Here is an 18,673-nt window from a genome sequence, read left to right as displayed (position 1 = left end):
TGTTCCTCAGGACCGGGGCTCCTCGTGTTTTACTAATGCCACGCGCCGCCGAGTCGGGCTCTCCTCACTGACTTCGCAAGTCATCCGTTTCCTCGCCACAAATCAAATTAGCCCGGGCTCGATTAATCATCAGAAGGGGCACCCTGTGAAAGGGGGCTGACACCTTATTAATTCCCTTAATTACATCTTGTAGGAGGCTTCAGAATCGTCCTGTCGAATTATGCAGCCTCTGACTCCCAACTCTTTCAACTTGGCTACACAAATTATTTGTGCAACCGGGGGTGTTTTAAATGGATTTGATTTCGCATCAGCACGTTTGATGAATGCAATCAAAGCAGAGGTGAGCTTTCAAGGTAAACTTGTCGGCGGGTCGGAGTTACGATTTTGCTCAAGGTGATGCTTGAGGATGGTTCCACCCCCGTCTGGGACGGAGGCTCCGAGGGGGATGGCGCTCCCTCTCCTGGGAATGAACGCCCGGCCCTCGCTGCCCGTCTTTCAAACTCATTTTTATTCTTTGGCTTTTGACGGCGCATGAGACGTCAGTTTTACTTTGACCGTTTTTGTGCTTTCGACTGTCTTTGTGGTGAATTGATTGTTTTATGGCTTGTGGTTGTAGGACTTATTTTGGCTCCGTGCACTTTGTAGACAGCGGTGGTTGCTTTCAAGCGCTCTTTGAATGACAGGCGAGTGGAGATGAGAATTGTTGCCTCGAATATTACCGACATTCATTCTATGGGGATGGGCTCCAGCTCACCGGGAACACCGGACTGGAAATTCAGGCTCAGCTTTGATAAAATGACATCTCATGTCCATTTTGATACCCGAGGCCATTTCCCCATATGCTTCCATCACGTTCATCACTCGTTGGGGCAATTGACAACGCCGAAGGAGCCGTCATGCCGTACAATATGTCCCGTTTGTATCGTCAAAGCAATTCTGTCAGTGCTCAAATGGGGGGGCTGAGCGCACACACGCTGCTCTATGTGCAGAGTCTTCAATGACACGGTCTGGACATTCATTTAGCGAGGTACGGGCAGGCTGAGCGCGTTTAAATGCTCTGAGCGCTTGAGGAAAATGGCACTAGCGCTGACATGAGAAGTGAAAGCGGCGGCATGGGCCCTGCCCCCTGCATGAGCCAGCAGCATGTTGTGTAAAAGCATGGCAATATCTCACCCGGAGAAGCTTTCAAATACATTTCTTTCATATTCGCTAAACATCCAACACAAAGGCCGCTTTCATGTGTTGTACGCCGGAGTGTTACTCAAACGGCGTTGTTCAATGCGGCTGCATTTGACAATAGAATAAAACGCGTGCCCCGAGGGACATTTGTATTCATGCCCGACACAGTTCAATATGAAGTCAGTCAGTCGGAGTGGAAAGATACACCCTGACCTTTACTGAAGTCAATGGCGTGCCAAATGGTGACATATTATGGGCTGTGTGCACTGGACCTACTGGGATGGGAATTATTCAAGTAAGTAAGTGTGAGGAAAGACAGTACGAAAAACGTGTTACCATCACTGAAGAAAAAGAAAAACAAACTTCCAACTGGCACAGCACTGAAAAAAAAAAAGACTAATGCGCATGACCTTTTCGAACGCAACAAGTCCATTTCCCGATCAATAGGGATCTTGCATTGACCATGAGAATTATTATGATTTTTTTTTTTTTTTTTGAAGGAGGATTTTTAGAGTCATTTCACAATGATCTCGGTCATCCGAAAGCAATGCGCTTGTTATTATTTCACCGCGTTTTAAGGAATACAATGATGACCTACAGACTAGAGCAGGGGTAGGGAACCCGGGTTCCTCGAGAGCCATATGCTGCCTGTTTGAGATCCCTCCCTACTCCAACACACCTGATTCAGCTCATCAGCAAGCCCTGGAGAGGCCTGAAACAATCATGAACAGTTGCCGCCGTCGAGGGAATCGCATGGAAATTGCTTTCTGCTCCGTGACATTCTCGCAGGAGGGGCGGCTGCCCCGCCCACGGAGATGAGGGCGTTGAGCTGCCTTTCTCCAGGTGGCCCGGGTTTGCCGCTACCCCACCTCGGTTTGTTGCTCAAATCCGTTTGCATATTAGCACCTGTGTAGCAGATTACGGTAATCCACATCAAATGTCACTTTGGCAGTCTTAACCGGATTCAGCCCAGAACAGCTGTGAGCTCTTTATTGATATGGCACCCGTCTCGGTCAAGCAACAGCGCCGAATCCGTATGACTCTCCCCGGTGGCTCTCTCTTTCTTCTGGGTCCACTTGAGGAATCGGGTCACCCTTTTGCCTCCATAGGAAAAAAAGACATCCGAATGAAACGAAAGCACTGCTTTGACCCCGCCGTCCTCTTCCAGCTCCGTTTCACAGACAGATTGGATGGTTCTTTTGGGGCGTGGTGCACCGCTCACGCCGCACTCCGACGCACTGCGCAGCACCTCCGTGACTCGATGAGGCTCTACTTGACCTGCTCTCGGTGCTTTTCCATTGGCAGCAACCCAGTCATAAGAGGAAAAAAAAATGTGCAGTGGAGTGCGTAGGCGAGGTCGTTTCTTTCTGGACGCTGTCAAAACTTTCGACTTGACAATAAGTTAACTGTTTTTGCTGCGTGGGCTGCTTTGGACTGACGGTGATGTTCTGTTTGCAGAAAGATGCCCGAAGGCCAGCCTGTTGCTGTGGACTGTTTCATGCAAGGGCTTCACGACTTCTACAATGTTCTGACCTCTGGAAAAAGTACACTCTACCTCCGTTTCTTATTCACTGCTGTCCAACACTGACAATTATGCCCGATAACATGACCAGGAATCCGATGTCGGGGTCGTACCGAAGCTCAGTGAAGGCATACAAGACCGACTGCTTTTGAGAATGGCCAAAACCGCTTCACCAATACTCGGGAGAACTTCCTGAATTAAAACTCATTCACTGCTGAGGATTTTTTTTTTTTTTTTTAAAGAATCCAGGCATTCAGTCCCAGATACGTCTTTATGTATTGAAAAGAACAACAGCAAATCACACGACAAAGAAGGGTCTGAAAATGGCTGGCACTGATTGAGTTCCTTAGCAAAGCATAGAGCAACAGAATCGCGAGCGCAGATGGCTTACTTTGGCAAACTACAAGCTGCGAAAATATGGAACAAAGGAACATGGGCGCAGGGGTCAAATGTGGCCGAACAGGGAATGGCCCGGTGCCTTCCTTCCGCTGGTTCGGATGTAGAGTGGGCCACACGGTGGAAATATTTGGCAATCTGCCTTCTTTGGTCTGAAATCGCTGCGTGTCGTCACGGTGGTGCGATGTGGCGGCAGTGGATGGAACCACACACGGCATGCCAGGTAGCCCGGCGCATCCTAGTCACCCAAGACCTTTGGACACACTCATGCCGCAGAACGTCCGAGAAGGGACATGGTAGCGGAGTGGTGCGGAGCTATTCTTTACATTTCATCTCAAGACCTTTTAGCAAGCACTTGGAAATGATTTGCTTTAAAGGGTACTCTATTGATGTCTGATGGGCGTGAGATATTTGACATCACAAGCGGCCAGATTGCGTGGCGGTTTTCTTCCTCCGCTTAAGATTTGGAGAGTTTGCCGGGAACAAGAAAGTTGAAAGGCGAGCGGGTGCAGTGGGACCAATCAAGAGCGACACTTCTGGGATTTACAGCTGCGGCAATCAACTTCAACGCAAGCCTGTCATTAATTCCCAGCCATGTCCTATACCGCTCATGCTTATTATGGTCGTGGGTGTGCTGGAGCCAATATTGGCTGATTTCGGGCCAGAGGCGGTGTACACCCTGGCACACGGTTGCCAGGCAACCGAGGCCGTTCTTCTTTTCCATGTGGGAAAGGTTTCCGGTCCTGTAAATGTTCTTTGGAAAGGCGCCACGTGCAATGAATTATGAGCATAATGACTATAATTGCACAACACAACTTTGCCAATCATGCGCTTGCCTAAATTACAGCTTGCATAAAGCAATTAATAACGACGACATAATGACGCTTGGATGGGAAGAGGGGTCGAAGGGTGAGGGAGGCGGCAAAAGCTCTTGAAGTCAGCCAAGCATCTCAACATGAGCACTCGACACAGTTTGGGACGTACGTGCTAAAAGGTTGACCCTTTGCTGTCGGTCGCCGAAGAGCCATCCAGAGAGAGATGAGGACGCAGCTGTCCGCGTGTGTCCCCAGGAGGTCACCGGGCCTTGACGGATGCCTCTCGCTCTGAGATCGCACTTAACCGCTGCGGCTGGCGGAGGACCATCGACCGCATTCCCGTCGACTCTGCCGAAAACGGAGCAGGGCCTCCCTCCACGGCAAGCCTCCGTCTTTTGGGCATCGAGATCAACAATGTATCAAGGAAAACAGCCCCTCTCTGGCTCAGAACAAAAATTCACAGAAAATTAGGCCGGTGGAAGAACATTCCTTGATTCCTGACACAGGCCCCAAACACTTGCATCAGCCTCACAGCGAGACACTGGCCACATGGTTTCTCTTGAGACCTGGTGGCCAAATTCATCTTTTTATATGAGACTACAAAGAGTAAACAGGCCATCGTTTGGAACCCCCCCCCCCATTACCCCCCCAAAAATGAGCTCCGACTCTGCCAACTTTTGAGCAAAATTTGTCACATTTGTCTTTTTCATTGCTTTTCATAACAATTTCGCGAGGTTCTGCGCTGCACGAAACTAGACACCTTCTGCAATGATGAATGTTTCGAAGCGCATCCGCTGGGAAAAATCTAGCGTCACTCTCACGTGAGCAGGCGAGGGGTTGATATTGAAATCATCTTGTAGTTGGCCTGGCATGAGATTGGAAATCTTGATTCTAATTGCCTGAATGAATTGGGCGCCGCCGTCCTGATAAATCCAGCCTGCTAGCATGGGAGTAGCCGAAGTGAAGCGCCGCTGAATTTTGGTGTGTCGACGACATGTTTGTCCGCCCGGAAGCCACACTGCCACGTGTTGATGCTGACCGCTTATTCGCGCAAGCCAAACGTCTCTTGACAATGTTCATGCGTCATACAAAAGATCGTGCGACCCGTCCAGTCGTCATTTTCCTCACACGTCAGTCGCCACAGGTAAAGGAAGACTGCGAATCGCAATCGAAAAGCATTTTTATTTCTGTGGAACCTCTCCCGCAATGTCCTCGGATCTCTCCGAGGGCATAATGGCATTTCTGTCTGCGTTTGTCAATCCCGGCGCTCTGTGTTTGGGAATCTTTCACCTAAATTGTCCCAGTCTGGCGCGTGAAAAGTACATTGACGCGGCTCACAGATTACCGATGACCACGTTCGGCAGCGAGAGACACACTCAAGTGTTCCTGCGCGGTCTGCTCGCCAGTCTGAGTGGAAAGCTCACACAATGTTGTTTCCAGAGGCAGTCCTCCACAGTACATTGTTTTCCTCACATTTACTAGCACGTTCGCGCTGGACCAGCAACAATGCAAAAGGACCAGTGACAGACGGTTATTTTCACACTTATTTTGATCTTTTTCAGGACAAATGAAGCAGTCGTAGTTATACACGTCAATGTCGGGCTTTCCACATGAATGAATTGCACTTTTACCCGGATCTGCTGCCGTAGATGGATTTTAATTATATCATTAGAGACACACGCACACACACACGCAAACGTACGCGTGTCCTTACATACAAAGAAAAGTAGAGCTGTAGAATGTACATGCCTTCAAGGTCAAGAAGTCAAATCAAATGTTTGTGAGTGGCCACAAAGGTGAGGCCATCAGGGCAGACCTTGGAGTCCCGCCCCCCAAGAAAAAGAAAATCTCAATTCACTCCTGATAGGCTGCTCATGCTTTCCCAGTCGGAGGCAGTGCCGAGAAAAGCCGTCTTGGAACCAAGTCAAACACAAAGGCAGCTCTCCGCGCAGAGCGAAAATGTCGTCGGGGTCATTTCCCGCCTTTGTGCTTTTAGTTCCGCACTCAGGTCGGCGCGAGCTATTCCGTGTCTTTAGCCTTTCGACGTGCGCGGTGAAAGTCTTCACATCATGTTCAAACCACCTCGAAATGACCCCGACCGGGCTGCCTCGGTTCATGCTCGTCGCACCGGGTGAGCGGGAAGCGGGAGCGAGTCAGTGGTGAGATTCACCAACACGGGGCTCCTTGATCAAACAGGGAATTAGTGCGGTTTAAAATCCTTGGCGCCGCGCGAGCAAAGCTGTTTTATCGAGCCGGGTATCCTTTCTCTGGTCCCGGGTAATCCAGTCACCAGCCTTTGGATGTCATCGTTTTACACCAGCCGTCAGGAAGAGAAAGGGTAGGTGAGGAGAAAAGAGCTGGCGCAGAGTCCTGCGAAGGGAGCTCCTCGTTAGGTCCTTGGATGAATCTGCAACAAAAGGGAGCAAAGGAGAAGGACAGAAACACGCACGTGTGCTTAGCTAGAACAAAAAGGACAAAAGTGTACACGGATTAGGCCTCGAGGAATTGCTCCATTTGTGTGTCTCACAAACAACGGGAGTCTTTTGAACTGTTTCCTGCTTTTGCGGCGCCCCGTCTCGCCTCCCGCATCCCGCTGTTACTAAAAACAGACGGCTCAGACAAAAGGAAACAATCCAGGAAAAGCGCAGGAAAATGCGCAGGCCGCTTCCACTCGGGAGCTGCGCGCACACAAAGGAACGTCTCGCCGAACCGTAGCGCTGTCCAGACAAAGTATACGATCCGCTCGTTGAGTTTGGTGCAGCCCCGCCTTCACCTGCGCCGTCTCGTAAACCAGCCAAACGCAGCGATGGCTTTTTCCAACCGGCGAAAATGACTTTGGACTTCTTCACGCAATGCCATCGGGGGCCTTACGGAGGAGCGGGAGCCCTCACTGACTCCCGCCCGATACAGGCACTCTCGTTTCGCCCGGATCGCGCACCGCGACGCCTGGCAATGGGGCGTCGTGAGACCTTTTGATGATTGGAGAATTCCCCGATTGCCGGCTTCTGCCTCAAGCCAGAGATTGGTATGACCTGTGAGTACATCTATTCGAGTGTCGCATCAGGAAGGAGTTTGGATGAGAATGACACGAGGGCGGAGGTTCCGAGCAAACACTGCCTCGCCGATTTAGACGGATGATGAAAATCCATTCGGAAAGAATCGAAATGGAAACGACTACTTTGTCCTCAGGAGAGTAGCCATCACGATGCATTGTCTTATTTTCACAAATCTTTTCAACCGTGAGATCCAGACAAAGAGTACTTTAACTTGGACCACAAAGTATTTTGTCTAAACCTCCGCCCCACAAAAACTGCTGCACGTTCAACGCCAGGGCTAACATTTTCCACCGGCAAAGAGCCAAATCGACGTTAACCCAAGTGCGCCCCATTGCTTTATTCAAGATTTTTCGTGTGAAGAACTTGCAACAATGGATAATCAGGTCCTACGTACGCTACTCCATATGTTGCAAGCCTGCGGGAAGCGGCGTCGACAAAACAGGATCCCGTTAAGGGCTCTCCATCGTTGCCATAGGTACAGGGAACGGCGGCAACGTGTGAGACGGCTAATTCACAGGGATTCGGGCACATTTCCATTCCCAGTCATGAACGTGCTACTGTTAGCATCTGCGAGGCGACTTAGCTTTGGATGTCGTATCGAAGAGTCAGCCAAGGCTTATTGTTATTATGTCTTTCTTAAGGACCAGTTTCAAGCACCGAAGCTCGAGCCAATTCCGCTGGTGGGAAAAGAAAGAAGTGGTGCAAACGCGAGTACCGGCCCGGCACGAGCGCTAGCGCGAGCGTGGTGGAAAAAGGGCCACCCGTTGGCATGCCGTGTACTATCACATGATCAGCTGATACTCCGAGCTCGGGAACGCGGTGCAATAAAGGTGTGTTTTCACATCGTTCTTCCTGAAAATAAATAAATAAATAAAAACGTGTTGCCGTTTTTGTTCTTGACAAAACTTTGGGCTGAATTCTAACTTGAAGGACTTGAAGGGTGTTGGGCTTGAAAGCTTCCACTGTATTGATTTTGGAGTCACTTTTCATGTCTTTTCTTTTCTGTACTCATTCTATTAAGAACGCACCTGGAGGCCCGCGCAAACGGAGCCAATTCTAAATGTCATGATCTCAAACAACAACAGTGCGACGGTGACATTTGGAGCAGGCTTTGGCAGGTGTGCGGACGTGATTGAGCGAGGTGATGTTCGGGGCACGTTGAGCTCTCTCACGGCCACGGCCACATTTCGGGAAGCCGCCGAGGCTCAAATTGACGTGCGGATGTTACACGCCAAACCCGTAAGCGTGGGGCTTGCAAATGTCGTTTTATGGATGTGACGGGAAAGATTTGCAGGCTTCCCGCAGCGTTTCAACAAGAATACGAAATATCCCGATGATCATAATCATGCTCCGGTTTTCAAACAATGAGTTTGGAAGAGAATCTCGAATTGGAAGCATGGCGACTTTGCTCAATTTCAACCCCATGATGGGCTGCGTTGGCTCTCCCACTTGAAAAAAAAAGATCCACGACGGTTGTACGTCTGCTGGCAGGTCTGACAGCTGGGCTCCATTTCATCCCTGAATGCTTTATTGCATCAACATGTGCCCTCTGGTCCTCCAAAGAAATTTGCATGTTTTTCTCAAAAAGAAAAGCAACCAATGTATGAGTTGCAGAAGAGCGAACTCAACTGATACATACTGATTTTTTGTATTTTGGGGGTTTTTTTGGGTCGCCATCTAGGTATCAGACTTCCCAACACCCACAGATAATCGGGCTACTTTGGTCTCAACTTTTGCCACGATCTTATGTGTGTAAAATTGTCCTCTAAGATTATCCTTCGGTGTGAAGTGTGTTAAGAATGGCTGCGTCCCGATAGAAGTGTCCGAAACACGTCGGGGTGGATAATCCTCGTGTTCCATATCTCCCAGAATCTTCATATGTGCAGGGAAAGGAAAACGTTTGAGTCATTTGACTGTGACGACAATGGAATGCAGCCATTCACGGAGAAATCATCTTTTAAGACATGAAACGTTTTGGAAGCTGCTCCACAGCCTTTCCGTCACTGCGACGCGCGCAAATAAAGGGTCTGTTTTGTCCTGTCTGTCTGCTGCTACGGAGCGGGCAACGAGCGACATCCAGAAACAGAAGGCGAAAGACGGATGTCAGGCGCTGGGCCAATTTCGAGCAAATGAGCGCCGACGCCTTTGCGCTGCTTGCATCCTCGTGCTTCAACCTGCCGCTCGGTCAATTCTCTTCTGAAAAGAAACAAGCGCCGCTTTCGAGCTCACGACAGAACGAACCCAAATGATGCCGTTCGGTTTCACAAGGAGGGCGAATGAGGAATTTGGATCAAAGACGAGAGCGGAGTGCAGGATCAAAGGCCTTTCGTGGCGACCGCGGCCTAGCTCCGTGCGCTGATTGCCGCGCCGGCGAGACCCGCGTAAGAGGATCGCTGCGTCAAGAGGCCTTTAACAAGAGCCCAAAAAGTGAAATCAACCGGGCCCGCCTGGGCTTCTTGAGTACACATTGGAGCATTCGTGCACAACAAACGCAGACGGCGCTCTGTTATCCAACACATCAAACAGGAGTGTGTACTCACAACTGGCACATGCACACAGAGAACAACAGTAAGTAGCATGTCGCAGATTAGTTGCAAATAGGATTGGCAGAGCGGTGCACGCAACTGTGAGCAGACCTGCGCGGTCGCCAAAAACGCCACCGGGACGCGGAACAAAGGGAAAGAAACGAGCCATCGTATTGCGCACTCGACAGCGAGAAAAAAAACAGACGACGGTGTTCTTGAGACGAGAGAACCGCTTCCACGGCGCCTTCGGGATTTGCGTCACGCCTGCCGAAACATGCGCAGCCTTGATGACTTTGCGCGGAGTATTTGGGTCAACGGGACGGCACTGAACATGACCGACTGACGCCGCCGACGCGCGAGGGCGGCGGGAAAACCAGAAAAAAACAAAGAACAGCTTGAGAAAGACTAACCTTTACAGAAGCAAGAATGCAGCTCGGTTTCGGTTGACGTTTCCTCTGCATTTTGCTTCCGGAGGCTAAAAAGGGGAGTACGGCTGGGTGTTCTGCAAAGAGAGGGCCGAGAGAAAAGGACATCTGTGTATTGGACAGAAAAGCAGCCTCGAGCCTCACCGTTTGGAAGATTTCTTGGAGCCGTGTCACTCACAGAATTTTCAATCGAATGTAGGAAGTCGCCAAACAATGTGCTCATAGGGGCTCTCGTAATCAACGGGTGATGCAAAGTACCCTAAAATCCTGGTTGCGATATGCAATCCCCCTCCCGGATGAAGTTGCATTCTGGGGGGGGGGGGGGAACAAAGCACTGGACCTACCTGAACATGCAGTCACGACCAAATCATTTTTGGAGCTTTTACGCTTGCGCTGGCCTGGCGCAAGTCTACGGTCTGTCGCGCACATCAGCGGGACAACCTTGAGAAGCCCCGTGTGGTGTTGACTTCACTGGCTTCGTCTCGATTTTCAAGTCATTGCCACCAGGCATTAAACAAACAAACAAACAAACAAAAAAACCCCCCAAAAACGCTGATCGCGTTCAGGTAGGTAGTGAGTTGGTTCAACCGATACCAATCGGGCGAGCAATCTATCACGGTGTGCTGGACTGCTGGCTTGGTGGACTTAACGCCCATTGTTATTTTTGTACGCGGTGCTCAGCGACAGCTGAGCTAGCCGGAGGGCAGCAAGGAGGAAGAGTGGCCGTTAACTTGAACGGAGTGAAGCGTGTGGCCCGAGACGCCGCCTACCTTGATGATTGTTTTTTGCTACTGTGGGCGCTCGGAAACGTTTAACGTGAGGACACAATCAAATGGCGTCTCTTCGCTTTGCTACAATGACAACAAATCGACAATCCTTGTGTATTTATTTGTTGCGTTTTTCTGTTCGATTAGCGATACTCAAGACTGTGCTGTCTTGCGTGTTTGTTCGCAGGGCTGAATTCAATACGAGCAGGGTTGTTTCCGCTGACTGGCCGTATGCACCAGCGACCTGTGATCCTCCAATGCGCCCAGAAGAAGAAGAAAAAGAAGAAGAAGAAGAAGAAGAAGAAGAAGAGGCAGAAGCAGACAAGGAGCATTTAAGGACAGGAGTAGGCGTGGAAGCTACTCGGATTGGATTTGACCCTTGGCCGCAATGCGGAGCCAGATTCTGGTGAAGGTCAGACATTTGAAACTTAACTTGAAATTTTTGGGCGTTTTCCGCGTTAGCGGGTGACCACCGGTTCAACAGAGTGGCACATAAGTGTATGTGCACCGTACGGGTATGTGAGCGTATCTGTTTCTAGAGCTCTTTGGGAAGACGTCGTACGATGTCGATACGCTGATCGACGGTGCACTCTATTTACCGTTTGAATGGCATTGGAATTTTCATCTGTTGGACGATGCCCTTTTTTTTTTTGTTTTTTTGGGTTATGGCGGACTGACTGACAGACTGGCAAAGCGATGGTGAGAGATGACGGAAGCACAGTTCAAATAACATGACGGACTGACCGATGACGTTTTGGTTCGGCTTGAAAACGCGAGGGGCTGCCGATGACGGACGGCTACCCGGGCCGCTGACGGATGACGAATGAATGACCGGCATTTTGTTTGACGCCAACATGTCTTACGGTGTTTTCGTTTTGAAGTTTGAAAAAAAATCGCATTGAAAAGGAACAAAATAAAAAATCCCGTCTCATGGACATTTCACCGCAAGGATATGTTTGCATGCGTGTGTACAAAAACGTGTGGATCAAATGTTTGCTAGGAGGTAGACCAAAAGGCACCGTTTTCGATGCATCCTGTGTGTGGAGGTCTCACCCTTGTGGTCTTGATTTTATTCCCGGAGGAGCACATCCATCCGGAATTGTCGGGCAGAGTCTTGCACTCTTCTCCCTCCAGACACGGCTCCATCTCACACCACCATTTCCCAATTACGATGGAAGCTGGGGAAGGTGAGCAAAGATGTCAAAGGGTAGCTTCGTTATATTGCGGAGAGATTCGAGAACACAGGGCGGGCTGCATCGACGGACAGAATTGGGACTCCGACTATGACGGACGGAGAAGGTAAAATATTTGCAAGAGGGGTCTTCTTCAGCAATGAGATCTCTTCTCAAGGAAAGCGGCACTCCAAACAGCTCCCGCTCCCCGCGCTGAGTTCAATAATACCAAGTGTTGAGGATTCCTCCAGGTTTCATAAGCATGCAAATGAATCATTTGGTCAAGTCGTTGCGGGGCGGGTTAGCTCATTTTGACTCGCGTCCAAATTGCGTTCGTGTAACATGGGCTCGCTTCGTCCTTCGGCTAGTTGACTAAAAACAAAGATGCACTTGGCCCCTCGCTGTCGGCGTCTGTGTGAGTCCAGCATACTGTGTACGTACTCGAGTGCATCGTCAGACGTTGCCCTCAAATCACACCAAAGCAAAACTGAACATCCATGTAAGTCGAGCAGCTCGCAACTCAACCTTTTCTGAGGTTTGAGTTTGGGCTTCGCCGAGGTACAGCGGCTTCCTCCCGCATCCCGAAAACATGCGTGTTGGCTTGATTGAAGACCAACCTTTTCCTCCATCTTGAGCTCAGTCTGAATGAACGGCGCGTCTTTTTTCGTCTTCGCTTGCTTTCACACGTAAGGGTGAAATGCCGCAATTTGTCCGACTCACACTCTCTTCGAGGTTGCTCGCGCTGCGGGTCACCCGTGATAATACGCCGTGAGCAATCACAATCCAGCAAAACACGGTACAGCAAACTGTGGACGAGGTGGCCGCAGGATATTTGAATGTCTGAAGGAGGTTTTCGGCAAAGCGGCTGCGAATGGGACCTTTGGATTTCCCCGTGGATTTTTACCTCGCTCGCTAATTAGCGCATGTTACCCCATCGTCCGGTGTGTCTCTCTACCGAGTTTTTCCCCACCATCTCAATTCTCGGAATTAACATCCGTTTGGCAGCGCGACTCATTCGGCTGTTGAGGAGGTGGCAAGCCCGCCATATGCAATACGTCCTTGTTAAGTGTTTGATCACTGCATCAAATGATACCGATGAAGAAAATGCTGCTGCAGCTGTTCCCAAGAGCGCACACACACAAATCGGCAACTTTGGGGCATTTCTATTAAAAAAATGTGAATGCTTATTCGACTTGAAATTGAAAATAACTATAACAGCTGCAAACAGCATACAGACTCGGAGAAAGCAGAAGCCACGTTGCTCGCCGTAGCTCCGTCCTGCCACTGAAGCGAGATGGGGCAGCAGGCGTTGAGATTTTGGGGGGGGGGGGGAGACATTGAAGGACGGGCTGCTCTCTTTGCTTCTTCCACCACCACGAGCCGAAAAAGCTCCGTGGATGGGTGGGATGGGCGCAAGGGCTTGCTGAGCACACTTTCGGTGGCATCAACAAGGTGGAGAAATGCAAGAGGCCACCGAGACCGGGACCAAACTTGTTCACTTGCTTCCTGAGCGCTCCGGTGTGCTACCTCCTCCTTCCGGGGCATTCGCGGAGGAAATGTCAGCTGGACAAAATGTTCTTTTGCCGCATAATGATGTCCGCAGGCTGAGCAAAGGACAGGCTGAGTGAGCCCGTATCATTTTTGTCTCATCCGCAGAGCAAAAAAAAAAAAAAAAAAAAAAAAAAAAACAACAGGCGATGGGAGCTGGTCATTTTTTTTTTCTCTGCGTGTGTGACATGTCGCATCTAATACATAATACCTAAACATGCAACAAAAGACACACACACACACACACACACACACACACATGCACACACACACACAAAAACCAAAAAGAAAAACCACAAGGTTGCTGACGTGTGTTTGCTACAAATATTCGCAGTTTACAGCAGCTCGATATTATTGGGCACACGATCTCACTGGGCTTTTGTTGATGTGAATGTAGTTGTGAAATTGCTGCTGACAGCTGACTGTGCGCATGATCCAATATTTACAGGCTCAGTGGAAACAAACAAAACCCCTCCAAAAAAACAACAACAACAACTCGCAGACATTTTGGCCTGCAAATTGGCAACCTTGATTGCTTGGCTCTCAGCGAGAACACATTTTCTCCAGATCTTGTGGTCATTTCTGTTCCTGAGGAAATTTGAACAGATATGCGTCCGGTACGAAATTGAAATTGAGCACTTACACCCACTGTGTGAATCCACTTTACGAAAAAGCCTTGAAGTAATGCATTTACATTTTTGGGAACCTCATTATTTCTTGTTGACTCGTGGCAGAGTCTTGCCACATTAACCGGAGCATGTCGTGCGCCTCAATACATAGACACACACACACACACACACACACACACACACACACACACACACACACACACACTCAGACACGCAGAAAATGTGGCTATTTTTTATTTATTTTTTTTATACCAGAGAATACATTTAGAGCGGGGCTGCCCGACCAGTCAATCGCGATCGATCGGTACCCCGCGGACTGGTACCAAGTCAATTGCAAGGGGTGGAGCAGGAAATGGAAAAAAATAATAATAATGTTATTCGCTTGAAAAGTAGATCTTTGGTCAAAAAAAGGTTGGGCACCCCTGCGGGAGAGCAACGCCGCTCATATTTTTGCATGCATTTCCCCAAACGGTGTGCAACCAGTAGAGGACAAGATCTACGGACGTCAATTAATTTGGATGGTCCAAGCAGCCGTTGAGCTCCAAATGACCCGAGCGTCATTGCCATTTTGGTCTTTGTTCATCAAAGTATGAAACGCAGCCTCAGACAACATTGGCAACGAATGTTGTGTTGTTAGCTGCCATCAAAGCTCTCCCGCCGCCTTCCATTGGAGGTCAAATCTCATTTCGTAGCTGAATTGAAATTTGTAATCGGGCTCCTTGGGTTGCGGCTTCCAGGCGAGTTGTTGAAGCGTTGCTGACAACAAGATGGCATTTCCTTTCAGCATTTTCGAGTGAAGTGACAAAAGGGAACGAGACATTTGGGTGGCCAATTAGTAATTGGGAACTCTTGCTAGCGATGGCATGTTAATTGGGCATGGAATTAAACGGACTGACATTTCGTGAAAATGTCCCAAAATCGGAACGGAGCCATTGTCCCGAAAAAGCAGCTATATGCTAATTTCAAATGTCAAAAAAAAAAAACCAACAACAACAACAACAAAAAGAAGGTCCTTTTTGGTGAAGTGAAAGTGATTTCAAAGAAATTGCTTTCAATTCCTGGAGGGTGGGGATGTGGGGGTGGGGGGGACCGGTACCAATTAAGCGATGCCAATTAATAAAACAAAACAAAAAAAAAAAACCAGGAACTACGGTAATTACAATTCCACGGCGCATGCAAACAGATGATTTACGACTTGGCCATTTCGCAGCTTTTCACAGTTTTGAATTCGATCTGAACGTGTTTCCAAATCTGCGCTTTCTGCGTCCCTCAATGGCTGTCAACCCGCCGGCGTGTGGCTGCGAGGACGAATCAAAGTCATCTCCGAAATGATTGCGGCTGTCCGGATGACGCGGCATCGGGCATTCATACGTCTTGACAAGTCGCGTTCAAACAATGACGCACGGATAAAAAAAAAAAAAAAAAAACAATAACAATAATACAAACAACGGATTGGGTGTTTGACTGAAGACGTGAGTTGCAGGCCGCTTTGTTGGACAAACAAACTTGAATTGGTAAACATGAATAGATGGGAAGCTTTTCCAAGTGCGCCCGTCGGCTCAGCGGTGCGAGATCTGCAATGGATGCAAGCCGCTCACGCATTCCGCTCCCCGAGTGTTTGAACACCGTGATGTGTGACGAGGAGACCCGATTCTCGTCCGGGTCGAAATGGGAATACGTGACCGTGGCTTTCAGGAACGGTTCATTCACTTGGCCGAGAGCACGCTTGACGCTCTTTCAATGAATGGCTGCCAAAAATAGTCGAATAAGATGCGGGGTCTTTTTTTTCTTTCTTTCCCTCCCTCGCTCTCTTTTATCAATGACGGTTCATTTCCAGTTCAAACTATTCATGCTACCGATGATGAAAGCAAGTCAAAACACGTCCACGGTAACATTAACTACGAGCACATCGTGTATGCGGCATTGCAATTCCCATCTTTCGAAACGCAAGGGCCAACACTCAAAGAGGGATTCTGCTCAGGTCGATCACGCCATCGTGATCCATCATCCAAGTGAAAACTGTTCTCTGTTTGAGCCGCGCCGAGAGCGACACGTTCAGCTGCTACGTCGGTGGCGACGGAATTCAAACCGCACTTCTCTGAGCCTCGAAAGCCGCTGGCTTCGTGGCGCGTGCGTGGTTTCGAGCCCGAGCGGGTACTCCGGTGCGGTGCCGAGCACCGTGGCGACCCCGTCTTCTGTTGACCTGTTGACCCTGAAGGCCAACCGGAAAGCGTTCGAATCCCGGGCTACGGCGGGAGGTTACGTGGGGACCAACCGGTTTCTCGGAGCACTTGATGATTAGTGGTCCGAGTGCCACTGTTGTTGTTTTTTTTTTTTTTTTTTTTTCAGTTCCAGCTGGAGCGGTGGGCGTTTCCCTCCAGCGGCGCAACTGTCACGAATAATGATCAGCCGGGTCCTAAAAGAACTGCCACATTGACAACCCGTTGTCGGATTATTGCTCATCATGCTGTGATCTGTTTTGGTGTGTGTGGAATCCTCGAGACGCCCTTTCCTGGTTCATGCCACGTAGTTTCTCGCCTCCTGTTGGCATTTTTTGAGCGAAAGTATGTTTGTTGGGTAAATCTAGTGTCGGTTTTGTTTCTGTTGCAGTTTGGCGTCTTTCCGGTCTTTTTTTTGTAAGCTGCATCATTTGTTGAGAAATGAAACGTCTTGATTCGACAGCTTTCCGTTGATGCGAGATTGCCATCTTGCCATCGGAGGAAGGAATGAGAATGACTTTGGCCAATTTTGAAGAGGTCAAGGGAAGAAAAATGTGAAACGACGTCGTGCTTCATCATGGGAAGCTGCCTTTGCATTTAAAAATTGAAGCGGCCAGAAGACGACAGGACGGACGCCGTGTGATGCTTATACAAAACCAATTTGAGAAACGATACGTCATGCGTGCGGGACGGCAAAACAAGCCCACCAACAAACAAACAAGCCGAATCGAAGATACTTGGGTGCCGCGCGGACGTGAGAAAGGATGGCCGTGATCCTTTCCCAACACGGGAGAGCACATATTTGATAACCGGTACAAACTGCAAGTCATATCCAGTATTGAAATTGATTTTTGTAACTATTACGCCTTAAGGACCAGTAAAGGCTCGGACAATTCGAATGCTCGCTCAATTATTTAACGGCGCGGGCTTTATGGAGCTACAATGTTTCCGCGGGTGCCCGTGAGCCGGATCGTTTCGAAATAGCTCATCAATTACAAGGCACCGTTTTTACCAGGGACGTTGGCTGCATTCCATCCGAGACGGAAACAGAGAGAGATAGGAAAATTCGGCGAGGAACTAAAACGGCTCGAAGACAGTCAGTCCTTCCATGCATCCGTCCGCCGCTTACGCATTATTCACAATCCATCTTTCTTTTCGACGACAACATTCAAAGTCCGATCAGCTGTCTTCCTCTCGGATGTTGCTGATCTTTGGAATTCTCAACGGGATTCGGATCAACGTTGGCTGCACAATGCGATGTCGATTTCTTTTCTTTCAGTGACTGGAATTTTCCCAACTGCAACCAAGGACCGGATCGACGCATTGAATGCGTGTCGCGTCTCTCTCGGTGGAACAAACGAGTGCGATGTAACCCCGCCTACTGCCGGGGATACGGCCGGGATCGGCTCCCGCACGCCCCCGCGCGGCCCTCCTGAGGAGAAGCGCTTCAGATCACGGATGGACGGACGATTGCCGTGCACCCCGGAGGAAATATGAGGAAATGATTTTGGAGCCGGTCCTGCTGCACATTTCACCCGAGTGCAAGCAAACATGTCACCATCTGCTTGACCAGCAATGCCACATTTGTAGCGCTTCCCTTTGCTTCTTTCGCTGCCCATCCATGTATGCGTCTCTCCACACATGGATGTTTCTTAAATGTAGCATGACAACCTGTCACGCTCGGCCATGCGCACCCGCGGCCCAACAGAAGGGTTCATTCCCCATCGGTGATCAGCGACGGGCGGCCATCTGCGTGCGCCTCTTCTGGTGGCTTTCATGCTACGGCGGCCACACGACAACGCGGCCCGGTCGGGAGAGCGCGTGTCGGAAGCGTCTCCGCCTGCCTGCGGTCGACACCGCCGTGTGCGTGCGCAAGTTTCACCCTTTGGACGGTGTCCAAACCGCGGCCGGGGGCTGAAATTTCACCCGGGCCGGGATACGCGCGGCGACGATGAGCCGAGCTGCAGAAGAGATGAGCGTTTGACTTGTTCAAAGGGATGCGCTTCACAAAGAGCTTCGTTGGCTGTGACATAACTGGGACATAGTTCTCCCTGTCAAAGCTGATAATCGAGTCCCACTACAGGGATAATCTGACAGCGGACCCCCGCTGAGCGTGACGCCTCCCTCCCCGCACACGCCGCCGTCGCATCTTCAGCCCGAAAGCTTCACCGAGCAACCGAAACAAGCAATTGCCACTCCCCAAGAAAGTGTGCGCGTGAGAGAAGCCGGCGCATTGCCAGAGACGGCACCCGAGGACGACCGTGCTGCTCGATTCATCACGGCGTATGCTAGAAATCACCGGAACTCACGAAATCGCTCCCTTCCTTTTGGGAACAGCGGACTGTCGTCACGACGGAAAGCATCGGCGAGATCCTGCACCGTTGCTTTTTTGCGTTTAGGATATCGGCCAGGAGCAAGTG

General features: G+C 49.8%; 1 protein-coding gene across 3 annotated transcripts in view; it reads right to left on the bottom strand.

The window, feature by feature from the left end:
- Positions 1 to 5,074: 5,074 nt before the first annotated feature.
- Positions 5,075 to 18,673, bottom strand: part of tafa1b (TAFA chemokine like family member 1b) — a 77,226-nt gene continuing 63,627 nt past the window's right edge. For 2 of the 3 annotated variants that reach the window (XM_019859784.1, XM_019859783.1), the window contains exons 4-6: positions 11,739 to 11,863; positions 9,904 to 9,995; positions 5,075 to 6,319 (exon numbers count right to left, since the gene is read on the bottom strand). In XM_019859784.1, coding sequence (XP_019715343.1) covers positions 9,969 to 9,995; positions 11,739 to 11,863 — 152 coding nt within the window. In that variant the 3' untranslated portion in view covers positions 5,075 to 6,319; positions 9,904 to 9,968. The remainder of the gene's footprint in view (positions 6,320 to 9,903; positions 9,996 to 11,738; positions 11,864 to 18,673) is intronic. The other variant, XM_019859785.1, reaches the window with a different exon arrangement.

Source organism: Hippocampus comes, unplaced genomic scaffold (genome assembly GCF_001891065.2).
Source record: "Hippocampus comes isolate QL1 unplaced genomic scaffold, H_comes_QL1_v1.1 scaffold568, whole genome shotgun sequence".
Classification (NCBI taxonomy): domain Eukaryota; kingdom Metazoa; phylum Chordata; class Actinopteri; order Syngnathiformes; family Syngnathidae; genus Hippocampus; species Hippocampus comes.
The sequence above is the reverse complement of the archived record's forward strand: the minus strand, read 5'-3'. Positions and strand labels throughout refer to the sequence as shown.